This window comes from Hyperolius riggenbachi, chromosome 11 (genome assembly GCF_040937935.1).
Source record: "Hyperolius riggenbachi isolate aHypRig1 chromosome 11, aHypRig1.pri, whole genome shotgun sequence".
Lineage (NCBI taxonomy): Eukaryota > Metazoa > Chordata > Amphibia > Anura > Hyperoliidae > Hyperolius > Hyperolius riggenbachi.
In genome coordinates, this window is record NC_090656.1 from 59,820,934 (window position 1) to 59,848,693 (window position 27,760).

A 27,760-nucleotide genomic window follows, 5' to 3' on the forward strand; every position below is an offset into this window, starting at 1 on the left:
AAAAGGTTCCTGACCCCTGGTGTACACCAATACACAAGATACATAATTAGTGACAAAATACAAAAAAATGATACAAAATACAGAATACAAAATGTAGAATTGGTAATGACAGTGATAAAAGTAACATGAGTAAAATGATTTCCAAGACACAAAAGGGGATAGAGCCCTGCCCTTGCGAGCTTACAATCTAAAGATTTATATTTATGTAGTACCAACATCTTCCATAGCACTGTACTTAGCTCAAAACAAATAGTGGGGTGTATAGATACATGCGACGGTCAACTATCTGTACAATCAAGGCATCCAGCAATACAGGTACAGACGGACATGCATACAGTAGAATCTCATTATAGTAAACTCTGACATCGTAAACCTCTGGCTATAGTAAACTTGGTCCTGGTACCAGCCATGCGTCTGTATGCATATACAATATATTTTCAATTCTGATATAGTAAACTTCTGATATGGCAAACTACTTGGTCAGGTCCCTTGGAGTTTACTATAAAGGGTTTCTCCTGTAGTTGATGTGTGGTTTAAGACATCACCGGTACTGGTACATGTTCATATGATAAATTACCTCCAGGGCCTTGGAGTCGGTACAAAAATCATTTGACACCAACTCAGACTCAGTTTATGAAACCTCTGACTTCAGCTACCCAAAATTGCTCCGACTCCTCGACTCCGACTTCACAGCCCTTGCAGGGCTATGGAGAGGGTACAAAAATCATCCAACTCCGACTCCTTAGCCTTGCTTACATCAGAATAAGAAACACTAGGAGGGGGTCCCTGCCCATGCGGGCTTATAATCTAGAGGGTAGTGAGGTGGAGGCATTAGGGAAGGAGACACAGGGGTTAGCAGATGAGGCAGTGAGCATCTAATGCTACCTATAGCAAATGATAGGCTTATCTGAACAGTTTTGAGAGTAGGTTTGAAGGTTTCCAGGCTCATTCTATATCTAAATTTTATTAGGAAACACTGTCAGTTCCAGTCTGTGTGGCCTTGTTTATTCTATATTTCTCATTGATCATCCCTAGTTCTGTTTTAGCCATCAAAATTTAGTTCAGGTTAAAGTTTCTTACACTTTGGGCCTGGTACTCCCAGGAGCTGTTTCAGCCATTGATACCAAAAAATCTAGGGTAATGATTGCGATTACCCCAAATTAAAATTGTGGGTCCTGCAACATTTTTGAAGCTTTAATTCAAAGTACAGGATCGCTGCTAAAACGCTTTCCAACCGCTGTATAATAGCAATTGCCCACATGCAGGCTTGATTTATTTCTGGCACTGTATTTGGCCTGAGGAAATGGGCAAGGACCCACAAAACGCATTGCCTAGTGCTTAAAGTGTAACTGTCGGGCATAAAATCAAAAATCAATTATTTATTTTTATCTGGTAAACAAGTAATAAGGATGCTAACCAGACAATCCAAATGTTAAAATCTCTATTACGTTTCTTGTTTATAAATGTTCATTCCCCAGTTTACCTGACTCTTATTTGGTACGTTGCCGCAAAAAGGAAGTTGCACGGCATGCTGGGTTGTCTTTTTTTTGCTTCTTTATTTCCCCTCAGACTAAACTAATGTACAGAAGCAAAAAAGGACAACCCAGCATGCCCTGCAACTTCCTTTGTGCGGCAACGTACCAAATAAGTCAGGTAAACTAGGGAATGATCATTTATCAGCAAGAAAAGTAATGGATTGGATTTGGATTGCCTGATCAGCATCCTTATTACTTGTTTACCAGATAAAAATAAAGAATTGATTTGTGATTTTGTGCCCGACAGTTACACTTTAATATAATTTGCTTGTTCCATATACGAATGTGTCATCATTCCGGTAAGCCATGCAACCTTTTTCTATTGTAGCTGTTTTTAACACCGTTTTATCAATATTTGGATGCCTCCTCCCCCCCCCCCCCCTTTGTGCTACCCATCCTCCTTTGGGAGGGGTGTTCCATTTTGGTTAGGTGTTCTCTGCCAAGAGTGTGACCAGTGTCCACTGTATCTGGCCACCCAAATGGAGTTGGGGTCATTGAACTCCACCTGCCTCTCATGGTTGGTTGCCCTTCTGTAACCTCCTTTTGTGAGTACCAGTCTTCACAACAATTTTAACAATCTTTGCCATTACGTATTACGCTATTGGGGCTTCCGCTGTTTCTGTATTTTTCTCCAGGGTGTCTTTTAGTCAACCTATACAATTTTTTTTTATTCAGTTTTTGATTGAACTTTTATTAGTTGCTAATAAGTGCATATTTATGAGTAGCCAATCCTGGAATCAATTTGGAATCCAGGCTTTCAATTGGCTTCAGTAGTAAATTGTGACCCTTCCCGAAGCAGAAATCTTGCTATTTGCTTTCGTTTACAAAGACTGCACCAGAGGAATTGCTTCTAGAATTCGCCCAACAAGATTTAATAGCTTTATGATCTAATGTTTTATTAGGAAACCTTTTTCTTTGTTCCAGTTGTTGTAATTGTTTTGTACTCCTCGTATGGATGGTGTTTTGGCGAGGGGTTAATCCCCGGAAGCAGGTCTTGGCTTCTTGGCACCTCGCAGCCATTTTGCCTTTTTCTTGGACCCCGTGACCTGTTCTCCTGCCAAGTGACATCCATCCTGTGCCGGGAGAGCTGCCAAGCTGAAACAATGCGTCTTTAACACCGCCACGGTCGCAGCGCCTTCACCATTGGCTTGTAAGCTCTTGGTTTCCTCTGTTAGGTAAATAAATGACTAGTTTTCCCAAACCGCAGAGTCCCCCCTCCCCCCAATCATTTCTGCTGATGGCTCCTTAACTGCCACTTATCACACCCTTAAAGGGCAACTCTACAGTCAAGTAAAATGGATTGGCCCATACTAGCGGTACTATCCAATAAACTGTGTAAAAGTTTGAACAATCACTGCAGTTTTGAGTTTTAGACCATCCCTTCCAGCTGTATACAACAGACTGATCATAATGTGCCAGCCATGCAGATCTGTATCTACTTTTATTATAAGGAAAATCTGTTACCAGTAATACGCCAAGTACAGATTTTACACACTAAAGATTAAACCGCTGTAGTTAGAGAACCCGAGGCAGAGTTTTTAAATGTCAATAGTACACAGAGACAAGTTTTGTGTACAATGACATGCCTCTGTGTCCTCCTTCTGCGGCCGCCCCCAGTCCCCCCCCCCCCTGCTCTCTGCTGTCCCCCCGATAAATAGCACCAGGCTAGCGACAATCTTGCTTGTTGCTAGCCTGTTTACCTGGCAGCTTGTCAGTCGGTTTTCCCTGCATCGCCCCCCCCCCCCCCTCCATAGTGTGGCTCCCCCCTGCCGCTCCCTGCCTCCGCTAGCTTCCTCCAATCGGAAGCTAAGTTACGACTTCCCCCGGATCAAGTGGGATGTGTGCAGGTTAAGAATGGTGTTTTTCAACCAAACTAAGGATGTAATTATCTGACTGACCCCTGAGTCCATTGTTCTGCTACTAACCTTACCCGCTGGAAGCAGTTTTGTCATGTGCCGCTTTTCGTGCCTCCCCCCCCCCCTCATAGCAACAATGCTTCACTAGCCTCTGGGCTAGAAATGCATCTGTACCATGTTCTGCCCTTAACAGGGCCCAAGGGATTGATACGCACAGTAAGTGTACCCATGCACACGTCAATTTTCCAGTTCAATTCTCTGCAATTCCCTGCAGTTTTGTTCACTTGGATTGAATCTGATGAGAATCAGTTCCTTTAAATGTTTGATCCATCGAATTTTGAATTACCGATTAGACATGTCGCAAAATCTAGGTCCATTAGGGTCAGGGCATGAGTGATGGTAGATTGGCGGCAAATCCTCACAATACACCTCTCTTAATGCAGTATAGGGCCTTATTTTCTCCTTTCAGTGGGTTAGAGTCAGGCAAAATTTTATTTGCCTTAGCTGTAGCGGCTTGTGTCAATAAATACTCCTACGTTATTCTCCATGTTTAATGTCCCCATCTGTATCCCGTTTATTTTGTATGGCGCTAGACTGTACGTCCAAAATGCATGACTTTACATTGTTCAACATTGAATTTCATCTGCCATTAATGTGCCCATATAGCCTATTCAGATCCTTTTGCAATATGTCAGTTGATGATTGTGCACAATTATGTATCATCTGCAAAAATGGCAACATTGAGCACTGGACCCAGTACTGCCCCCTGTGGGATCCCACTGCTGACAGTCATCCAGTTTGAATATGATCCATTGACCACAAGTCTTTGCTTTCTGTCTATTAGCCAGTTCCCTATCCATGCTCACACTCTTCCCCAGTCCTTGCATCCTTAACTTCTGCACCAGACTGTTGTGAGGAACAATATCGAAGACCTTTGCAAAGTCCAAGTATATATGGTTTTTCCTAACCCTGTCCTCAAGGCCCACCATTAGTGCATGTTTTGTAGAGATCCACAGAGGTAGTTAATCAGCTCTGCTGAGACACTAATTACCTCACCTGTGATTGTTTGTGGTTTCCTGCAAAACATGTACTGTTGGTGGTCCTCAAGGGTTGGGAACTATATATCACATCTACAGCATTTCTAATATTCACACTAGCGTTCACCACCTCATAAAGGCTGAGCATGTTAGTCAATAAGTACCTAACCTTAGTAAACCCATGCTGATACTGAGAAATAAGATTATTCTCTGCTATGAAGTCTTGTAAAGTATCTTTTATGCTGGGAATACACATTTAGTTTTTTCGGTAGATTTACTGTCCGATCGATTTTCCAATCTTTTTCTGATCGATTTTCTGATCGATTTCTATTCACTTGTATGAGAAAATTCATCAGAAAATCCATTAAAATCAGATCGGACCTGTCGGAATTTATCTATCTAGCCATCTTTCTGCCCAAAAAACTCAGTGTATTCCCAGCATTAGTAACACCTCAAGTAGTCTGCACACAACTGACGCTCCACCTCTGCCAAGTTTGATCTTGCATATGTACAAGGCTTTATGTGCCGATACATTACTTGCAGTTAAAGTGTACTTGAGCCGAAGCTCGGGTACAAAATTAGTTATTTGCCTAAAGAGAGGGCAGCATCAAGATCATTTTGAGACTTCCCTCAGCGCTCTAAACCCCCTCCCCCCACGCCTCCTCTTCCATCAGCGCGGCCACGCCCAAGTATGCACAGTAGCTCATGTACAAGCGGCTCCATGCTACAGCGCATGCACAGCATTGCTCCCACGGCCACTGCACAGCCACGCTCATAACGGGAGGAGTGAGGCCCTGATGTGGAGGGGGCTGCAGTGATTACGGGGGAAATCCGAGCATGGAGGGAAGCCTAAATATAAAACGGATAACAGAAAGTCTCTCTTTAGGCAAATAACTCTTTTTGAACAAGAGCTTCGGCTCGTGTTCCCGTTAAGCAATTGACTTTAACCACTTAATTACTAGCAGTCTCTGCCCCCTTAAAGCGAAAAAAATATATGATATAATGAATTGGTTGTGTACTATGAATAATTACTAGAAGATTAGCAGCAAAGAAAATATTCTCATATTTTTATTTTCAGGTATATAGTGTTTTTTCTAACATTGCATCATTTTCTAATATGTGCAGATTACACAACACTCTGCATTCAAAATAATTCTTTCTGTGAACTAATGACCTCTCCTCTAGCAGAGAAAAAGTAAATAGTTAAGGAACAGTTGAGATAATAAAAGTCATAAGACAGCCCTCTCCACGACTTTGAAAGTCATACAGATTAATGGCTTTTTTGTATAGAGATAACAACTGGAGTTTCTTAACTCTTCCTGTGCTGGAAACAATTAGACTGATGTATCTGATCTTAATGTTTTATTTCTTAGCTGTACTACACATACAAATCATAATATCATAATTTTTTTTTTCACTTCAGTGTCTCTTTAAGAACCAGAGACTGCTGGTACAGAAACGGTGGAATCCCGACGAATCGCCGTAACCGCCGCACGTCGGGAACCGGGGCCACCCACTCCTGCTGTCTCTATGACGGCAGAGTTCCTGTGAGCTGGCCAGGAGCCGCTTTCATTGGCTCCGGACCATGTATTTCAATGTAAGCCAATGGGAGTTGCTTACATTGAAAGACTGGGCCGGGAGCCAATGAAATCGGTTCCTGACCCGCTCACAGGGCTCTGCCGTCATAGAGGCAGGCGGAGCGCGTGAGCTGCGGCGGAAGACGGCGGTGATTCAGCGGCGAGATCGGCAAGAGTGATGAAAACGGAGATGTGCGCAGCGGTGGTGAATTGCAATCTACGACCGGCCAGCCATATAGCCATCAAAACAGGGCAAAGATTTCAACTAAGGCAATCCTTAAAGAGAAACTCCAACCTAGAATTGAACTTTATCCCAATCAGTAGCTGATACCCCCTTTTACATGAGAAATATAATGCTTTTCACAAACAGACCATCAGGGGGCGCTGTATGACTGATTTTGTGCTGAAACCCCTCCCACAAGAAGCTCTGAGTACCGCGGTACTCTGGGCAAACTGCCACAATGTAACAATGTTCACAGACAGGAATTAGCTGTTTACAGCTGTCTCTAACAGCCAAAACAGCTTGGAGCAGCTACATAACCTGCCCACAGTAAAAATGTCACCATGTAATAAATGTCAGAATGTAAATCGGGGAGAGGAAAGATTTTACAATGAGCAAACACTGACTAAATCATTTATACATAATTATGGTAAAAAAATGAAGCACTTTTTTTACTACATTATTTTAACTGGAGTTTCTCTTTAAGTAGTTAATTAACATTGACGGTAGATCGACTTGAGTGTACCTGTGAACGTCAGCCACTCCTTTATCATCCACCAATATTTTCCATCCCGCTCCAGTGAACTTGTCAATTACGGCAGATTGGTCAATTTCTATCAATCGAGCAGAAGGGAACATAATCTATCCTATAAAATGATCGATTCGAAGGTGGATCGAACAGGAAAGTCGGATAATGTATGGACACCTTTAAGCTTTTGGTGGGAGTCCTGCTGCCGCACCCGGACTTCAGGCATTGTTGTTTTGTGTGTATTTTGTTGGCTGCTGGTTGAGATAACCTCTGCTACCTTTTTCTACATGTTTCTTTTCAATGTCCCTCTCAGAGTGGAGGGGGTGCTACTGGTTATATCGCTTTCACAGGGTCACCCATTTCATATAACCCATAAAGGATGCCCAATGCGGCTATTAGCCAATCGCTTGCTATGTTTTATTGAATGGTTGTAGCTGCTTAGACCGAAGAGTTAACGTTAGGATAGATGCCGGGTAGTGCATAGCAAAATACTGGTAATTTGAATTAACAACATTTTACTTTTGGCAACACTATCCGATGCCTATTCGATGCGGCATCCCCACAATACATACCCCATAAATGCCCTCGATATCCTGATCTCCACTCCGAACAGCAGCCAGTCCTGGTAGTGAACGGGTTAACCGGCGCTGTGTACAGCAGAACATGCCAAGGCAGAGCGGGATTGTCACAACACTCCGCCGGCAGATCCCCCCCAACCCCCCCTCTCCATACTGGAAATGAAGTGCTAGAAAGACGCGTGTAATTGTGCCTCCAGCTACTCTGCTGCAACAAGCCGTTATAATCAGCCACTTCCCAAACACTGCACACCGCGAACAGCTGGGGTCGCACAGCAACAAGACGAGAAGGATTCGCAATATGTCTCCCAGACCCCAGAGGAGAAGAGGCGGGGGGCTTATCGCTGCCTCCGGAGGATCTGGGGGATATCGGAGTGGCTCGCTCGACCCATGACTTGCAGCTCACACAAAAACTGAATTCCAGCTAACCAGAATAAAAATATCAACACCCCATCAGTCTGTGCACGGCAAATTAAACACAAGTGCAGTACATATCGTGGTCAGTGCATGGCATGCAATACATGTCATGGTCAGTGCATGACATGCATTACATGTCGTGGTCAGTGCATGGCATGCATTACACGTCGTGGTCAGTGCATGGCATGCAATACGTCGTGGTCCGTGCATGGCATGCAATATGTCGTGGTCAGTGCATGTCATGCAGCGCATGTCGTGGTCAGTGCATCTCGTGCAGTGCATGTCATGCAGTACATGTCGTGGTCAGTGCATGTCATGCAGTGCATGTAGTGGTCAGTGCATGTCATGCAGTGCATGTCGTGGTCAGTGCATGGCATGCAGTACATGTCGTGGTCGGTGCATGGCATGCAGTGCATGTCGTGGTCGGTGCATGTCATGCAGTGCATGTCATGGTCAGTGCATGTCATGCAGTGCATGTCGTGGTCAGTGCATGACATGGTCAGTGCATGGCATGCAGTGGTCAGTGCATGTCGTGGTCAGTGCATGTCATGGTCAGTGCATGGCGTGGTCAGTGCATGGCATGCAGTGCATGGCGTGGTCAGTGCATGGCATGCAGTGCATGGCGTGGTCAGTGCATGGCATGCAATACATGTCGTGGTCAGTGCATGACATGCATTACATGCCGTGGTCAGTGCATGGCATGCATTACACGTCGTGGTCAGTGCATGGCATGCAATACGTCGTGGTCAGTGCATGGCATGCAATATGTCGTGGTCAGTGCATGTCATGCAGCGCATGTCGTGGTCAGTGCATCTCGTGCAGTGCATGTCATGCAGTACATGTCGTGGTCAGTGCATGTCATGCAGTGCATGTAGTGGTCAGTGCATGTCATGCAGTGCATGTCGTGGTCAGTGCATGGCATGCAGTACATGTCGTGGTCGGTGCATGGCATGCAGTGCATGTCGTGGTCGGTGCATGTCATGCAGTGCATGTCCTGGTCAGTGCATGTCATGCAGTGCATGTCATGGTCAGTGCATGGCATGCAGTGGTCAGTGCATGTCGTGGTCAGTGCATGTCGTGGTCAGTGCATGGCATGGTCAGTGCATGGCATGCAGTGCATGGCGTGGTCAGTGCATGGCATGCATTACATGTCGTGCAATACATGTCGTGGGCAGCTGACTACTCTTTGAACTTTTTAGTGCTGAAGGTAAGGCCTGTTTAGTAATGGACCATGCCCTTCCTCTGCATAATGCCAGGTGGGAGAGGTGAGCTTAGGGTCTCCAGGATGCCGAACCTAAACTGGCTATCTAGGCATGAAGAGCAGAGGTGTCATTGGTCACCTGACCAAGCGTTTCAAAGAATAGATCATCAGTCAGTGCAATTTTCGCAATCTGCCTTTGCGAATGCGCACGTGCGCATGTTTGCATGCAATATTGACTATTTTCCTATGCGCTGTTAGTGCGAAAATTTGCAGTGATTTTTTTTTTTTAAACCAACTTTAGCTTCTTGTCCCTCTCCTCTACTTCCTGTGGGTGTTCCAGAGGGGTGTGTTGAGGACATAATTTGTGTATGTTACTACTACTGTCCTTGTTAATGTAGATTTTGTTATTCACATGTGAATTTTCATTGACTTGCATGGTCTGTGATTTGCATGTTCATTGTGGAAAAAGCATACATGTAGGCCAGTTTATTTTCCACAGAAAATTTGGATGCTAAAATACGCATTAAAATGCCATAACGTGAATTTGCAGAGACTGTCAGGCCTAGCAATGTGCACATTATTGGCATCAGGAATCCCAGTTCCTTTCATTGCCTGCACCAGAGAATGGACTGGAAGCGGAATTCCCATATATTATGCTCTGTATGTGGCCGTTCTTTGACAGTGAAAACTTTGGTTCGTTTGTTTGAGATATTTTATTACACTACACTTTTCCTATTCAGTCACTAGTCCTAATAGGGTCACCTTGCTGCAAAGTGTACATGTAGAAGCCCTATCATCAGCACTGAAAGGCTTTTGTTCAGGCCAATATTCATACAAGATCAGTGTGGACCAGTGGGGGCATTGCAGAGCCGAGGCTGACAACTGTCACTAGCCAGCAGGCTAGCGACCTGTTCTGTTACTATGAAGCGGGCGTGTGACGTAGTGGCATGGTAGTGATGTCACACACATCATAACTGGGAATAACAACACTCTCGGCTGTTGCTCAGAAAAAGTGATCCACCAGCATGGATCGCTTGGAGAGTGGTCAAGAGGGGTCTAAGTAGAGCGGGTCGTTATTGGTTGAATTTAATTTGGCGTCTGAACAGAGCTTCGGGCATATCAGAATAATTTATTTTGTCAAGTACAAAGGGGAGTTGTACCCAGAATTGGTTTTGGCTCATACAGGTTCTGAAAGGATGGGGGGGGGGGGGGGGGGATATGGCCCGAAAATTAAGAGCCAGGGCTGCCATACCATGATGCCACCAGTCACACCGGGAAATCATCTGTCATCCCTAAGACGACATGGTGTGGAAGGGGACTAAGGGAGGTGAGGGTTCAGCAGTGATGACCCAGTTCTTCATAGAAACCGGCGGTGATGGCTGACGTTGCAGAGGATCCTGATTTCTGACTTTTGGCATCTGTCAGTGCTGACCAAGGTGTTCCATTTCAAAAGGTTGCAGTAGTGTTTAGTTCTATGGTTGGACCCGACTCCTGGGCAGCATTCAGCAGTCTAGATAATCTGGCTGTAACAGAAGCATTTGGCTGTGGTGGCCCTTACTTCCGGTTTAGCGGCTGGCATCATGGAGGGGCTGAACCAGAGGTGTCCCTGCTACGGGGGAGCAGCAGCAGAGGATGGATAGATGGAGGCATCCAGCGAGGCCAAACGTTTCCCAATCAGCGTGGTGTCTTCTGACCTCCACGGAGCCCTGATCTTCTGGGTGGCAGCGGTGGACTCCACATGGCCTGTACCTGCACAGACACCAGACCCAGGCAGCAGCAAGGTGGGAAAAACTCCAGTTCCCTGGCGCCTCACAACCTGCACCAACGTACCAGGCTACACCGGACCACACTGCACACCTATAGGGGGTAAAACAAGGTGAATTGGTGGGGAAAAGGGAAGAAAAACATGAAAAAGCCAGGATACTGTGGCTACCAATTAAGGCGCAATCTTGCCTTACGGCAGGTTAAAAGATAACATACGGTCCCTTCAAATACTCATTTCCACATCGACCGATCTTGCGTGCGTAAGGCCCTGTTCACACGGACATCTGACGGCGCCTTGTTTTGGCACTCTTGAGTGCTTTTCTTCTACTGAGCAGTAAAGTGTTTTGCATTGCTTCCCATTGGTTTGTGATTGGGTTTTGAACCCCTATGTGGGTACAGAACCACAAATGCAGCTGAGGCTAGAAGCTACAAGCAGCGTCTAGGAAAATTCACGCGGTAAACACATTAAGACGGATGTTTCGTCTCCGTATGGGACATGGAGGATCCCGGCTGTAAACGACCAGGACGGACAGAGGACAGAAGTCCATCCTGAGCCTGCCCTGCCACAAATTGGATACCTGTGTGACAATCCTCAGATGGAAGTCACTCGCGGGATCTGGCCCTGCATAGCACTCTCTGGTCAACACTGTCTGTTGCAATAAAGCTGATCGGGTTCATCTTCTGTTTAGTGGGAATATTACTCAATGTGGTGTTCATCACACAGGTAATCTGCGTCGTGACCATCTACCGTCATTTGGCTTCCCCTACCCCCCCCCCCCCCCTCCTCTCTCCCCGCCGTTTCCCTGGCGACTGCTGTCTAAGTAAATGACATTGATATGACCCATAAACAACAATTTGGTGTCATTTGCTCCAGCTCTTAACTAAAGCCTACTTATCCTGACTTTTGACCTTGGCGGCCCTCTGGAACGCCCTCTGCGAGCCGCCTCTTCAGTCATGATCTAGCGAGCCCACGGGCGTCAGGTTAACGAGTTAATGCCACAATCGCTCATGCCGACTGTAATTGGCTGTGATGATTGGAGGAGGGTTTCTGGGCATGAAATGTCCCTTGCAGAGGGGGGCAGAGCGAGGCGAATGTTTATCGAGCGGGACAGAGCCGCCTTAATTGAGCTGATGCTCCTTGTACAAAAACAGATGGCTGCTTTAAATCAATTATTCCTCATTTGTGTAACCGGGAGTGATTTCCTGACAGAGAGGGAGCGAGCGCACACACACGGGAGAGGAGCGTAGAGCGAGGGGGGGGGGATATTTCTGTGCGGCGCACACTTATCTTCCTGAATAATAATATGCCATCACCTGAACTAAGCTGTGTCTCCAGAACAAGCATTAGCCATGTACCGGGGGTAGAGAAACTGTGCTATATACAACGTAATTCATAGCATTGCTTATTTTATTTTTACAATATTCATTTATAGATTTAGTCAGTGTTTGTCCATTGTAAAATGTTTCCTCTCCCTGATTTACATTCTGAAATGTATCACAGATGGTGACATCTTTAGTCTTTTCAGGTGATCTCTGCCAAATGTTGTTTTCTGGGAATTATGAAGCCAGGGAAGCTAATGCTTGGTCTTCCAGAATGCTCTGGAAGGCGAATTCTACATAGCTAAACAGCCTAGGCTAAGCATCAGTGGGAGGGCGGGGCTACATACAAATATACAGCAATGTATATTAGGAAGTAGGAAATTGGATAAAGGGAAATTTAAAATAACTTTAAGGGGCCCATACTCCTAACGATTTCCCGCCGATATACGTCCGAATCGATCACAGTGATCGAATCGGCTGTGAAATCGCCACGCACACAGCTGACAGAACGATCGATTTCCATCCAAAATCGATCATTCCCGTCGATCCGTCCGTGCAGAAGATTTTTCTCGATCGCCGGCGGGTCGGGAGTGCGTCGATAACGGCGTTCGAATGCCCGACGACCGACGCAATACAGCGGGTATACATTACCTGTTCCGGCCGGCGCGAGTCCTTTGGTCCCCGCTGTCTTCTTTCCGTGCTGGATTCCGGACCGGCTGCAGCTACACAGAACTTCCTGTCCCGGCAGGAAGTTTAAACAGTAGAGCGCCCTCTACTGTTTAAACTTCCCCTGGACAGGAAGTTCAGTAGCTGCAGGAACGGTCTGGAGCGGAGAAGACAGCGGGGACCAGGGGACTTGCGCCGGCCGGAACAGGTAATGTATGAGAGGGGGGGGGGGGGGGGAGGTGCGGCAGCTCCACAGATTGTGATCGGTTTCAGGCTTAAATCTATTCACAATCTGTTTGCATACAATACCTCTCTGGTCAGATTCGATCAAAGAGGGATCTATCTGTTGGTCGAATCTGATGGCAAATCGACCAGTGTATGGCCACCTTTATCCAAGGATTTAACATCCCAATTAGTAGCTTAAACCCCCCTTTCCCATGATAAATCTTTACCTTTCCTCAAATAGATCATCATGGGTGTCTGTGCAGCTGATATGTGGTAAAACTCCACCCACAGTGTGATTTCATGACCATGCTCCAGACTGTTTGCAGTCTGTGAAACCCATTGCATTGTGGGAAATAATGGCATTTTCCAACTGCCAAGCAAGCAGAATCTCCTGTGCACAGAACTCTCAGTAACGAATATTCTGTACAGATCACCTGGCAGGACTGAAGATGTCACCATCTGTGATAAATCTCAGAATGTAAATCAGAGAGCGGAAATATTTTACAGTGAGCAAACACTGACTAAATAATGTATAAATAAATATTGAAAACACTAAGCAATTTTATTTATTGTTATTTCAATACAGTTCCTCTTTAAGTCATGTTATTTTAACCTTTTCCGGACCGATGCAGTTAAAATCTACGTCCTGCATGTGGCAGTGCGGATCTGACAGGACATAGACTTCAATGTGCTACCGCTGATTGCGCCGGTCTTTCCCCGCCGCAGATCACTCGCCCTGCCGTCTATATGACGGCAGAACTGTGTGAAGCGGTCAGGAGCCGCTTTCATTGGCTCCTGACCCTGTCATCACTGCAAGTCACTACCATTGGCTTATGTTGATTGACAGCGTCAGGAGCCAATGAAAGAGGCTCCTGACCTGCTCACACAGCCCTGCTGCATGGCAACGGCAGAGAGAGGGACCAGCAGCGGGGACGGAGCAACGGATCTTTGGGGTGATTGTTTGGTAAGCGGCGTTATGATACTAGTAGTCTCTGGTCCTTAAAGGGGAACTATGGCGAAAATTTTTAAAATTTAAAATATGTGCAAACAAGAGAAATAAGTTTTTTTTTTCCAGAGTAAAATGAGCCATACATTACTTTTCTTCTATGTTGTTGTCACTTACAGTAGGTAGCAGAGGCGTTCCTAGGGTCCTTGGAGATCGGGGGCACCTGTGGGCACTGGGTGGGGGACATATGCGGTGCGGCAAAAATGGGCGTGGTCATACAGTGAGTGGGCGTGGCCATGGGTGGGCCAAATGTACATGAACTTAGCAGCGGTGTAAGCTACAGATAACGGGCCTGCCCATCAAAATATTGGATGGAGCCCCCTGTCCTTTATTTAGATAATTTACAATCAGTATAGGCATAGATCAAAGATGTATACGCACATACAATTTTGATTGGTCAACCACTGACCAATTTTACCACCCCCCATGCAGTAAGTGGACCAACAGACAATGCATTTGATGAACAGACCTAAAATTGGCTAATCTAAAAATTGTATGTGTGTACCAGGCTTAAACAGCGTAAACTGTACATACTGAAAGTAGCCGGGATCAGCATACAATACAGCTGGTTTACAATCAGTGAAGGCACAGAGTAACACCTTATACTGTACACACTGGAGGTAGATCAGCACACAGTGCAGGCACTAGAGAACAGCTTATACTGTACATACTGTAGGCAGCAAAGATCAGCACACTGCAGCTAGCGCTCCGAAAAATGAGGGTTACATTGCCGAAAAATGTGTGGCCATGGACCAGAATGTGGGTGTGGTAACGGGTGGAGACAAATTTACATGAACCTAGCAATGGTGGGACATTAGATTATGACAGCGGTGGCGAACCTTTTGGAGGCCGAGTGCCCAAACTGCAACCCAAAAGTCACTTATCTATCGCAAAGTAGCAACAGCAATTTAAACTAAATACTGTACAAACGTTTTAACTCGTACATGAACATTATGGAAAATCCAAGTTGAAAATAAACTGTGAAGATAAACCATTTTATCCATCCTACTCCTGAAAAAAATGTATTCATTTTTTTTTTTTTTTAGAATCTCCCAGTTTTATTTTCTGTTTTTAAAAAGCTAAAAAAGTAGGTTTAATGCTATTGTCTCATATGATGATGATGATTCAGCTTTTCCCATAGTCTCGCAGTTAGCAATCATGTGACCCCCAACAAGACAAATTCAGCAATCATGAGGCCCCTATCAAGGCAAATTCTGCAATCATGAGGCCCCCAACATGACAAATTCGGCAATCGTGAGGCCCCCAAGAAGACAAATTCAGCAATCATGAGGCACATTAATAGACAGCATTTCACATAAATAGGCAGAATGCCCCCTTAATATGGTAGACGCCTCTCACCTGGCTCCTGAATTCTCCTCTACTGGCTGCTGTGCCTGGCTGGCGGTGATGCTGTGGCCGGGCTGGCTGTGATGCTGTGGCTGGGTTGGCTGGTGGTGATGATGTGACCTGGCTGGCGGTAATGCTGTGGCTGTGCTTGGCTGGTTGAAGTTAATGCTGGCCTGACTGTTGGTGATGCTGTGGCCTTTTTGACAGTGATTCTGGGCAGGTTGACTGTTGGTGATGCTGGGCTGGCTGGATAGTTTAGGTAGTGACAGGTGCCCCCTAGTTAAGGTTGCGCCAGGAGCCCCCCAGTTCAGGTAGTGACAGGAGCCCCCCAGTTCAGGTAATGACAGGAGCCCCCCAGTTCAGGCAGTGACAGGAGCCCCACAGCTCATTTAGATACAGGAGCCCCCCAGTGTAAGTAGTGACAGGGACCCCCCAGTGTATGTAGTGACAGTAGCCCCCAGTTTAGGTAGACAGGAGCCCCCCAGTTTAGGTAGTGAGTGACAGGGACCCCCAGGTTAGGTAGTGAGTGACAGGGACCCCCAGGTTAGGTAGTGACAGGCGACCCCAGGTTAGGTGGTGAGTGACAGGCGCCCCCCAAGTTAGGTAGTGACAGGACTCCCAGTTAGGTAGTGACAGGCGGCCCCCTTACCTTGACAGCCAGCGTCCCTCCCCCCGGGCCCGCTCAGCGTTTTTGGGGGCTGGAGAGGTCGCAGCATGAGGGGCGAGCTTGGTAGCATGTCGGCGGGGAGGGGGGGCGGTCGACCCCCTTCCTCACCTCGGGCGCTCCCCTCCAGCACTGAATAGTGAGTATGCGGGCACCGGCAGATACATACCTTCCTTGCGCTCCACAGATGTTTCTCTCTCTAGCTTCTGACTCAACTTCCTGTATTAACAGGAGGTAGCGTCAGACACTAGAGGGAGAAACGTCCGCGCTTGAACACAAGGAAGGTATGTATCAGCCGCTGCATACAGACTATTTAATGCTGGAGGGGAGCGCAGAGGGGAGAGCCCGAGATGAGCGAGGGGGGGAACCATCACCCCTCCCCTCATGCTGCTTCCCCTCCAGGTCCTAGCGGGCCACCCCTGTAAATAGATTGGGGGCACCCTAGGACCTGGGGGGGGGGGGGGGCACGGGCCCCCCTAAAATAGGGCTAGCGCCGCCCATGGTAGGTAGTAGAAATCTGACAGAAGCGACAGGTTTTGGAGTAGTCTATCTTTTCATAGGGGATTCTCAGCAAGGCTTTTATTCTTTATAAAGATATTCCCTAAAAAGGATTTAAACCATGATGCTGGCCAGCTTCCCTGCTCGCTGCATAGTTTTTTGACAGTTAGACAGAGCAACTACCATTCACTAAGTGCTTTTAAAAATGATTAAATCCCTGAGAATACCCTATGAAGAGATGGACTAGTCCAAAACCTGTCGCTTCTGTCAGATTTCTACTACCTACTGTAAGTGACAGCAACATAGGAGAAAAGTAATTTATGGCTCATTTTACTCTGGAAAAAAGTACTTCTTATTTGTATATGTTTGCACATATTATACATTTTAAAAATTTTCGCCATAGTGCCCCTTTAAAGCTAATGGGAACCCATATTTAAATAAAAAAAAAGTCAGATACTCACCTAAGGAGAGGGAGGCTCTGGGTCTCATAGAGCATTCCCTCTCCTCTCCCGGTCCCTGCTGTTGCGCTGGCTCCCCCATAGCGATATTCGACCGTTTCGGTCAAATACCGCTGTTCCCCAGCCGAAGGGAGTCTTCGGAAATGCTTCGGGAGCTTGAGTGCTCCCGAAGACGGGCCGCTCTACACTGCGCACGCCCTTCGGGAGGACTCGGCTCCCTAGGACTTCCGAAGTCCCCTCGGCAGGGGATGTGAACGGGGGAGCCAGCGCAGCACGGAGGGCACCAGGAGAGGAGAGGGAAGGCTCATTAGGACCGAGCCTTCCCTCTCTTTAGGTGAGTATCTGACTTTTTTTTATTTAAATATGGGGTCACATTAGCTTTAAGGGGGCAAAGACTGCTGGTACGGAAGTGGTTAAACAGCTCATGCAAATTACAGAAAATTAAGAATCTGTTTCAAATATGTGTAAATGAAACATGTAAAATGAGTCCGTCAGCGTTTGCGTGGAACCCGTTTGTGTGGACACTATAGAAAGCTTCTGTGGCTTGTGCAGTAGTGTCTGTTAATAGTACAGCCAGTATGTGATGTTTCAGTTGGAGTTCCCCTTTAGACCTATTTCTTTATCTGGTGTGAACTGGTACATGCAGAGAGGGCACCCCGCAGATGACTACTCACAACATTTTTATGGCCGTTTCTCTCGGTCTTCGTGGCTGTGCAGAAAAGGCGTGACAGGCCCTCATAGCTGTAAGCGCACTTGTCTGTGTCGGATAATGCGTGATATTATACACAGCTGAGCCCGCCATCGCTGTGAATAAATCTCTGAGGAACAAAGGTTACAGCTGCTCAGTTTCCTCAGTGTTGACTGTCGCGCAGTCGCAGGGCCGTAATTGAATTCCCAGCCGGCTGGCTTTGCTGGAGTGCATCTTGGGCACCCAGGGTCTCTGTGTCGCAGGATGGCTGTAATGTGCAGTTTGGGTCAGGTTACCGTCAGACTTCTGTCACACGCACAAATACACCAGCTGTCTGCAGAGTGAGGAGGGGACATAACCTCACAGTACAGGGTCACCGTGTCACACTCAAGCCTCCGATACTATCGATAAGGGCCCATTCATACCGCAAAACGCAAAATATTAGCTGGCTTGCGGCGGCAATTTTTTACACGATTAACGTGTAAAAATCACTGTATACTCACGCAATTTTTAAGTGATCGCGATTAGCGCTTTTTTAGAATTGTGTGAGATCACTGGCATAGTAAATATTGCACTAGTGAATTAGTGCCCGTGAAAGTCTCCTGCTAATCGCCATAGTGTGAATGGGACATAAGTGTTTTGCACAAATTTTAACAGCAATAATATACCATACCCATCCATACAACATGGACTATAGATTGTGAGCTCCTCTGGGGAAGTCAGTGGCATGACTATGTACTCTGTAATGTGTTGCAGAAGATGTCAGTGCTATATAAATACATAATAATAATATGGTTGGATATTAGACTATGACTATGCTGGGGATTAGATTGTGAGTTCCTCTGAGGACAGTCAGTGACATGACTATGTACTCTGTAATGTGTTGCAGAAGCTGTCAGTGCTATATAAATATATACCGGTAATATTAATATGGCAGGACAGTAGACTATGAGTATGGAAGGGATCAAAATTGAAGGGATTGATGGTAGGGATTGATTGAAATGAACATGATAGGCTTTAACTGCAGCCTCTCTGCTTTAATTTGAGGTTATTTTAATCCAAATCAGGTGAAAGGTGTAGGAATTAGAACAGTTTGCATATGTGCCTCCCATTTGTTAATAATGGGACAATCAGCTGTTCCGTGGCCAGGTTTGTGTTATTCCCTCATTATCACAATTACAATGAGCAGATAAAAGGTCCAGAGTTCATTTCAATTGTGCTATTTGCATTTGGAATCGGTTGCTGTCAACTCTCAAGATGAGATCAAAAGAGCTGTCACTATCAGTGAAGCAAGCCATCATTAGGCTGAAAAAAAACCCAAACGAACGCATCATCCTAAGCATTGGAAACAGAGGCGCCAGCAAAGTAAAAATTGATCATAGGTAAAAACAGATAATGTATGGTTTTGGGGAGGGCAGTCCACCCTTGCCCCCCAACTTTTATCTGTTTTTACCTATGATCAATTTTGACTGTGCTGGCGCCTCTGTTTCCATTGCAATTATTATTATCCACCTGGTGGATGGGTGAACACCCCTTCTTTCCTTCTACAGAGAGGGGCTTTTTAGCATGAGTGGGGACAGGCCTAATATCCCCATAAGAACTTAAAGTGGTTGCCTGAACCCGGCAACCCATACTTGTGAGTATATTTCTAATTGCTGCTACCTTGGCATTCCTTTATCATCAACAATATAATATTGGGGCTCTTGATTGTTTTTTCTTTTTTCTTTTTTTTTTTTTTACATAATGATCCTAAGCATACCACCTCATCAGTGAAGCATGGTGGTGGTAGTGTCATGCCAATGGAACTGGTTCTCTTGTATTTATTGATGATGTGACTGCTGACAAAAGCAGTAGGATGAATTCAGGAGTGTTTTGGGGCAATATCATCTGCTCATATTCAGCCTTATGCTTCAGAACTCATTGGACAGCACTTCACAGTGCAGATGGACAATGACCCAAAGCATACTACAAAAGCAACCAAAGAGTTTTTGAAGGGAATGAAGTGGAATGTTATGCAATGGCCACGTCAACCACCTGACCTGAATCTGATTGAGCATGCATTTCACTTGCTGAAGGGAAAATGCCCCAAGAGCAAGCAGGAACTGAAAGACAGTGCCAATAGAGACCTGGCAGAGCATCACCAGGGATGAAACTCAGCCTGATGTCTATGCGTTCCAGACTTCAGGCTGTAAAGCCCCATCTACACGATACGATTCTTTGTACGATTCAATTACGATTCTATTTACGATCCGATTAAATCCGACATGTCCGATCGGGATTCGATTCGATTCAATTCGATTTGCCATTGTTTTGCAATAGCAAATCAAATTGAATCGAATCGAATCCTGATCGGACATGTCGGATTTAATCGGATCGCAAATAGAATCGTAATTGAATCGTACAAAGAATCGTATCGTGTAGATGGGGCTTAATTGACTGCAAAGGATTTACAATCATGTATGAAAAAGTAAAAAGTTTGATATGATTGTTATACTGTTCTATTACTTTTGATCCCTTAACTAGTGGGAGGCACATATGCAAACTGTTGTAATTCCTACACCATTGACCTGATTTGGATGTAAATACCCAAAATTAAAGCTGACAGTCTGCAGTTAGTGAAATTATCATTGATGTTCACTTTGGGTAACCGTTTGTGTAATGATTGCTGTATAGATATGTTGCTCAGTTATGGCCAAGTTGCTTGTTCCATAGAGGGGGGAGGGAGGATGAGTGGGAGGTGGGAAACCTTGTATCGTGTCTCTTTGTGGAAAGTGGTAGAAAAAGGTAAACCATAGATGGCTGGAATGATCTACCACACATTGGACCTGATGCACTAACCAAGTAACGCATGCAGCACTAATAGGTTAACGGCCGGTGTTCCCAGTGCACTAGTAACGTAACTGCCCTGTACTCCCTGCACATGGAAATTTTACCGGGATTTAGTGCATCCGGCCCATTTGCCCTTACTCTTGTTTTCAATCATTTTTTTTGAAGAACAATTTTGTGAAGAAAGAACAATTTTCCAGCATGTCATTGCATTTACAAAGATGAGCAAAAGCAATACAGTCATTCAATGATAAACTTATTGTAACTCAAGCAATCATATGGCACTGTTTATCATATTATTCATAACTGAAAAATGAAACCATAATTCCCAGGTATGATCAGGCAAAATTTCTAGAATGCTAACTTACAGGATAGTCCGACATTCGTCTCTAACCCCGATGGGGTTGGGTGGGGAATAACCGACTGTACCTTGTCAGTACCTTTAGCCATGAAACCTGTCCTCCAGCGAAGTCAGGTTTTGCTAACTAACTAGCATAAGCATAGATCAAATCAGTTAGGTACTAACTGTAATAATGGATATAAACTGTAAACTAGGAAAAAGTGACTTGATTTAATTTAACAATCCTTGTATTATCTTGATATGAAGATCTAGCCTCCATAACTCCACAGTATGATCTAAAATAAAAATCAGCAGATAAAGAGAGGTACAAAATTAAGGCTCCCTGCACACTGCAAATCCGTTTTCCGATTCCGTTTCCGATTCCGTTTCCGATTTTCCTTGAATACATTCAACAGAAAAACGGATCAAAAAACGCAGCATGCAGTTAAGATTAAAAATCTGAATCGGAATCGGATGTAAAAACAGATTAAAAATCTGAATCTGAATCTGATTTGCTTGCAGTGTGCAAGAGGCCTAAGAGTATAGGAAAGTAAGGGTAGAGAAGAAAAAGGAAAAAGACGTATTAAAGTTTTAGATGTTCTAGGTTCCAGGGATGAGGGATGTCCAAGCTAATCCTCCTTATACAAGTTATCATTGCCTATGAGAAGTAACCATGACGAGATCATTGATTACGCCATTTGCCCTTACTCTATTCACTTTCTCGTAAGTTTTCTCCTTGGTGATAGTGTCCCACCTTTTCTATAAAATGCCTTTCAAGGCACCAGCAAGCCACCATACTCAGAATAATGTTGGCAATACTTTTTCACCTACTTTTTGGTACTTTTTGAATCCTAGAGTTCTGAAAAGTTATTTTGAAACAAAAGATGAACAATGATCTCCTAGGAGAAAAAGTGAATTAAATCAGAACCATTGGGGTTAATGCAACAAAGTGCGGTAATATTGCTGTGCACAGGCCGTGCACAGAAATATTACTGGTCCTGTTGGCAGCACTATACTGCATGTTACGCTACAGTACCACGTGCGATACTTGAGTACCGCGTAGCACGCTTATACTGTAACTGGCAGTACAGTGCTGCCAGTAGGACCGGTAATATTGCCATGTGCTGTCTGTGCACAGCAATAGCCCCAATGTGTGCAGAATGCCTAGTATTACACATCAGAGATGGTGAATGAGATGTAAATTTTGTGTTGCAGGATTAGGCTAATGTTTATGTTGACATTTTTCTGCAGCACTTTGCGGAGTACGCAGCAGTTTCACTATGTGATTTGCCACCTGCAGTGTGTCCTTTCTGCTGATGATTATTATTTGTTAGTATTATTTAGTATTTATATAGCACTGACCTCTTCCGCAGCGCTGTACAGAGTACATACAGTATAGTCTCGTCACTAACTGTCCCTCGGAGGAGCTCACAATCTAGTCCCTACCATAGTCATATGTCTATGTATGTATTGTGTAGTGTATGTATTGTAGTCTAGGGACAATTTTAGGGGAAGCCAATTAACTTATCTGTATGTTTTGGGGATGTGGTAGGAAACCGGAGTGCCTGGAGGAAACCCACGAAGACACGGGGAGAACATACAAACTCCTTGCAGATGTTGACCTGGCTGGGACTTGAACTGGGGACCCAGCTCTGCAAGGCAAGAGCGCTAACCACTATGCCACCGTGATGATGCTGGTTTTGGCTCTGGTCGAACAGAAATTAGCTTTTTCTACAGATTTTGAGCTCATCCCTGGGCTTGACAGGAAGCGATGACATAATTGACGTGCGAGGCCCAACCTGAACTCATTAGATGGATGGGAAGTCAGTTTTTTGATTCACTAAGATAATGACAGTGATTAGCTATGAAGAGGGATGAGGTCATCAGTGTTGTCACTTGTTAGTTTTGTGCGTTCAGAGAGAATCGGTGACATCACAGCGACACAAATGTCAACTACCACATGACTTCACAACGCCTGTTCTCTTACCTGATAGGCTAATGAGAATTAGAAAATCGAGTAGAATCTCTGTATTCTATAATAAAGTGTAAAAAATATATATGGACACAGATGTTCCGAAGGGGAATCCACAGAAAAGTGGTTGGCCAGATATAGGGGACAATATTCCAACTCATTGTTACCCTTATTGGGAACAAACTGTTATCATTGTTAAATTGTTGTGTACTGCGCAGGCGCAGACCGCTCCCAGTGACTTCAGCAGGAGTGAGGACGCGACCGCGTTCTGTAAGTGAACCGGTGGCGGGGACCGGAGCATTGGTAACTAGCTGCACGGGCACAGGATGTCTGCGGGGGACTATTAGAAGCCCCAGGTAAGTTCAATTGTTAGTTCACCCCCCTCCCAGCCCCCTAAAGTAGTCCTTTAACACCTAATCCTTAATTCCTGGCATTCACCCGACATGTGACCTGATAGGATAAAAACTTGTTACATATGGTAAGCACTAAGTCTACTTAGAACTTACATATTATCACTTATTTTTACATGGCAAGAGTTTATAGACCAGTGTCTTATATATGTAACTGCAGTAAAATACAGCTGTTTCTCTCCTGACAAGTAAATGGAATCAAAGTACTTTTTTCTTGGCTGTACAAACAATCTTGATAACACCAAGGTGCTGAAAATATCAAAGCATTTCTTTCTTTTTGTTGAGAGCTGACTGAACCAGATCTCAGAATACACTGACATGGCTGCTGTGCTATCTTCAGTGATCAAATGAAATCCCTGAAAGTGAGAACAAGACATCAGGCTAGTCAGTGCTACAAACACATGCTGACAGCACAATAATCTCTTGATTAACCTGTATGTTTAGGTTTGCTTTAAATTGGACCCAAATTAAAAATACAAGATTTCAGAAATAAAATCTATTTTCTAAATTATAATAATATATAGCAGCCTTTTTTCAGCTGCATGATGTCAAATATAATATATTTTACATTTATTGGAGGAACCCCTCCCTTCCTTTCAAATTGCTGGGACAAAATCCGGCAAACTGGTGGAGTAGGTGGTGTCCGGCAATGGAGAAATTGCTAATGGCTGCCCCCAGTATAACCCTAGTTATCAAAAGAGAAGGGTGGAAAACCTGCACTGAAATGCTCATAGGTTTGAAGGAGTGTTTATTTATCTTTGTATATGTCAGAGTGGTGCAACTAGATATTTTTAATAAAAAAAAAAATGTTTGGTTTGGGTCCGCTTTAAGGACAACTCTATTCTTTTAGAGCTGTGAAAAGAGTAGTTTTCTGCACTCAACTGTAGGTTCATCTGGTGATGTGGCCGATTGGAAATGCTGGGTTTAACTGGTAGTGTGAGACTGAAATGTGTTAGGTCAGTGAAAGGCCATATTTCCAGTTTCACAAAACTAGTGACAGGTGCACTTTAAACCAGGGCCGACGCTACCATAGAGGCAAAGGGGGCAATTGCCCCAGGGCCCCAGAACTTGTAGGGGGCCCCAGTGGCTACAAGAGGAAAACATTTTTTCAAAAAGACCTTATAGTTTTTGAGAAAATCGATTTTAAAGTTTCAAAGGAAAAAAAATACACATTTAAAAACCCACCGACTTTAACGGTTAATAGCAAATCCACCTTAAATGCTAGAAACCCTTTTGCAGGATGTGGTAAGGAGATCATTGGGAAAGGGGGGGGGACGGGGGGACAATTTTTCAAAAAGACCTTATAGGTTTTGAGAAAATCGATTTTAAAGTTTTGAAAGAAAAAAGAATACTTTTAAATGCGGTAAATGTCACTTTTAGTAGTAAACCTAACAGTAGTGTAATTTTACATGTATCAAAAGAAAGAGCAATGAATTTCCTGACGGGGTTTCCAGGGGGTCCATACGCAGCCGCAGCGCTTTGGCCAGGGATCGCTATACAGCCGCAATATGGCTGTATGAAGATCTCTGGCATTTTTTCCTATTTTCCCCCAAAAATGTTTGTTTTAAAAAAAAAAATTGTGGGGTCCCCCCTCCTGAAACTTTTTAACCCCTTGTCCCCCATGCAGGCCTGGGTAGCCAAAATGTGGAGCTCCGACCGATTGGGGCTTCACACCCTGACTATACCAGCTGCAAAAAATTAATGCCGATTTTTGTTCCGTGGTATCTGTTGGGGGGCCCCCCAGGTTTATTTTGCCCTGGGGCCCAATTGTGGCTTAAACCGGCCCCGCTTGAAACATGTATTATGTAAGCAGTATAGATTCTGTTGTCTGCCTGCTATTTACATTTTATACAGTCAGTATGTGTGCGTATATTGGTTGGCAACTTCGGTCGGATTCAGGGGAATGTTCAGAACAACAGGATGTTGTTATTTAAGTAACTCAGTCATGCAGAACTGACGTTCTGAGGGCATAGACGGTGCATTTTGATATGAAAAGGATTGCAGTTGATATAGTCCTTTTCCTCCCTCCTGTTTTATATGTTCTATCTTTTATTTTGGGCAAATGGCGCATGCCAGACTTGTAGCTGTGACAAAGGGAGCAGGATTGTGTGGAGTGTCACATTGGAGGGACATGAATCCCTCCTGGTCTCTCTGTCAAGCCCAGTCTCAGCCGTCTGGAACATCGGTTGTATTCAAGGAGTTGGATGGTCTGTGTGCCGGAGCAGATTGAGAGGTTGAAGCAGGCTGACCAGTAGGGGGCATGTGACAGTACCAGTGTTGGGCAGCACGGTGGCATAGTTGATAGCACTCTCTCCTTGCTGGGTCCATGATTTGAATCTCAGCAAGGGCACTATCTCCACGGAGTTTGTATGTTCTCCCCGTGTCTGTGTGGGTTTCCTCCGGGTACTCTGGTTTCCTCCCACAACCCAAAAACGTACGGATAAGTTAATTGGCTTCCCCCTAAATTGGCCCTAGACTGCAATACATACATTACACGATACATACATAGACGTAAGACTATGGTAGGGATTAGATTGTGAGCTCCTCTGAGGGGCAGTTAAGTGACAAGATAATATACTCTGTACAGCGCTGCAGAAGATTTTGGTGCTGTATATATAATCGTGTTACAGGATTGGCAGACATTAGTGTTGACTTATTTTTTTCTTTTGTTTCTTACAGTCCAGCGTTGTCTCTCGTGTTTCTGGACCCGTCGGATCCGCAGCCCAGTTGAGTGAACCTGATCAGCCCTCCAAACCCGTCAAAGAGCAGCAGCAGCAGCCTGCCCCCAGCTTGGAGAGCAGCTCGAATGTGGAGAGTGCAGAGCACGGCGTAGCAGGTAGGTGGCACCCTCTGCATTGTCATCTCTATACTGTAATCTCATGGCCTGTTATATATCATGTAAGACACTGAACCCTGTGGGGGATTTCTGAGTTTTCTTGATGCGTCGCAGTGGGATGTGGTGATGCCACGCTGGTTGCGTATCTATCCTGTGCTCTGTAGATCATATCGGGGTATCTGTGGGAAATGCCAGCCGCTGTTTAACCACTTCAGTGATCTCTACGCCAAATGAATGAGAAGTCAAATTACAGGAGATTCTTCCTTTCTCTGTGTTCTGATCTTGATTAACCCTTTCAGGTTCCGGGGTTTTTACCTCATAAGGTTCCTGACAATTTGGGCATTTCAGCGGTTTTGATTTTGATACAGCAATTACTTTTATCATACTTATATTTTCAGGATAAGGCTTTTTTGGGTAATAATTTTTTCCAAGAACTGTTAATTTCATTGATCAGGGAAAAATAGACGCAAATGCAGAAAATACAAGTTTTTTAATTTTTCACTTAACAAATGCCACAGTTATAAAAGCCCCTTAAACATATGTTTTACTTGTGTCTGTTAAAATGAAACCATCTATGCCATATTTCAGTACTAGTTGCGCATGTAGCGGGTCTCCGACCTGTGCGTCTGTAGTGATTGGACACAATCGTCGGGGGGCACCTTGGGGGACACCTGTGCTGTGCAGATGCATCACTAGGACACAGCACAGGGATGCATCTGTGCAGCGTTGAGTCCCCGAACTGTTGTCCTAGGAATCACATCCCATCTCTACGGGCAAAATCTATTACAGGTGTTGATAGATCTTAAAGAGAAACTGAACTGAAAACAAAAAGTCAAAATAACCATTCACAGGTCATACTTGCCTCCTGTGTAGTCTACTGCTCAAGCTCTTTCTCCTCTCCTGCGTCCTATGTGTCCACTGTGATCAATGGAATTCTCCATCCTCCATTTTAAAAATGGCCCTTACCCCATAATATCTTCCTGGTTAGCACACTGTTAAACTAGTATATTGCCCACTTGAGCCATAGTGAAACATGGACATTACCTTGCACATTAAGTTGTAACTGACAGCTGCTGATATATAACTGACAGCAACTGATATATTTCAGTTCTGACAAAATATTGTCAGAACTGGAAGGGATCACTGTAAGAAGAAAATGGTGAGCTTCTCAGAGGAACTGGCGGTGAGGTTTGTATGTAATATTCATTTGTAGCTACATTGTGTGTTTATTTTAAATAATTTTACTCGCTTAAGGTTTGAGGTGAGAGGGGTTAAGGGTACCCGAGGTGAGAGGGATAAGGAGGCTGCCATATTTATTTCCTTGTTAACAATGCCTGTTGCCTGACAGCCCTGTTGATCTTCTGGCATAAGTAGTGACTGAGTCAAAACCCTGGAACAAGCATCCAGCTAATCCAGTAAATACCTGATCTGCTGTGTGCTTGTTCAGGGTCTATGGCTAAATATATTAGAGGCAGAGGATTAGCAGGGCTGCCAGGCTGCATTGTTAACCACATAACGACCGCCCCCAGCCGATGGGCGGCGGCAAAGTCTGGGCCCAAACGACCGCAATACGCCCATCGGCGGGGGCGGCTGCGGGAGTGGCTATGCGGCGATCGCGTCATTCGTGACGCGATCAGCCGCCGGGGACTGGCTCCGCCCCCCGTTCGCCGTAACCCGCCGGCCGTTCGGAAGCGCCGGCGGGTTACTGGCATCCGGATCGCCGCTGCAACAGTGTATAATAGGCTTTGTAATGTATACAAAGCCTATTATACTGGCTGCCTCCTGCCCTGGTG

The 27,760-nt window shown here is 45.0% G+C and overlaps 1 protein-coding gene across 1 annotated transcript in view; it reads left to right on the forward strand.

The window, feature by feature from the left end:
- Positions 1 to 27,760, forward strand: part of LOC137537808 (uncharacterized) — a 647,697-nt gene that overhangs the window by 170,617 nt on the left and 449,320 nt on the right. The window contains exon 2 of the mRNA XM_068259768.1: positions 25,811 to 25,967. Within this exon, the coding sequence (XP_068115869.1) occupies positions 25,811 to 25,967 (157 nt within the window). The remainder of the gene's footprint in view (positions 1 to 25,810; positions 25,968 to 27,760) is intronic.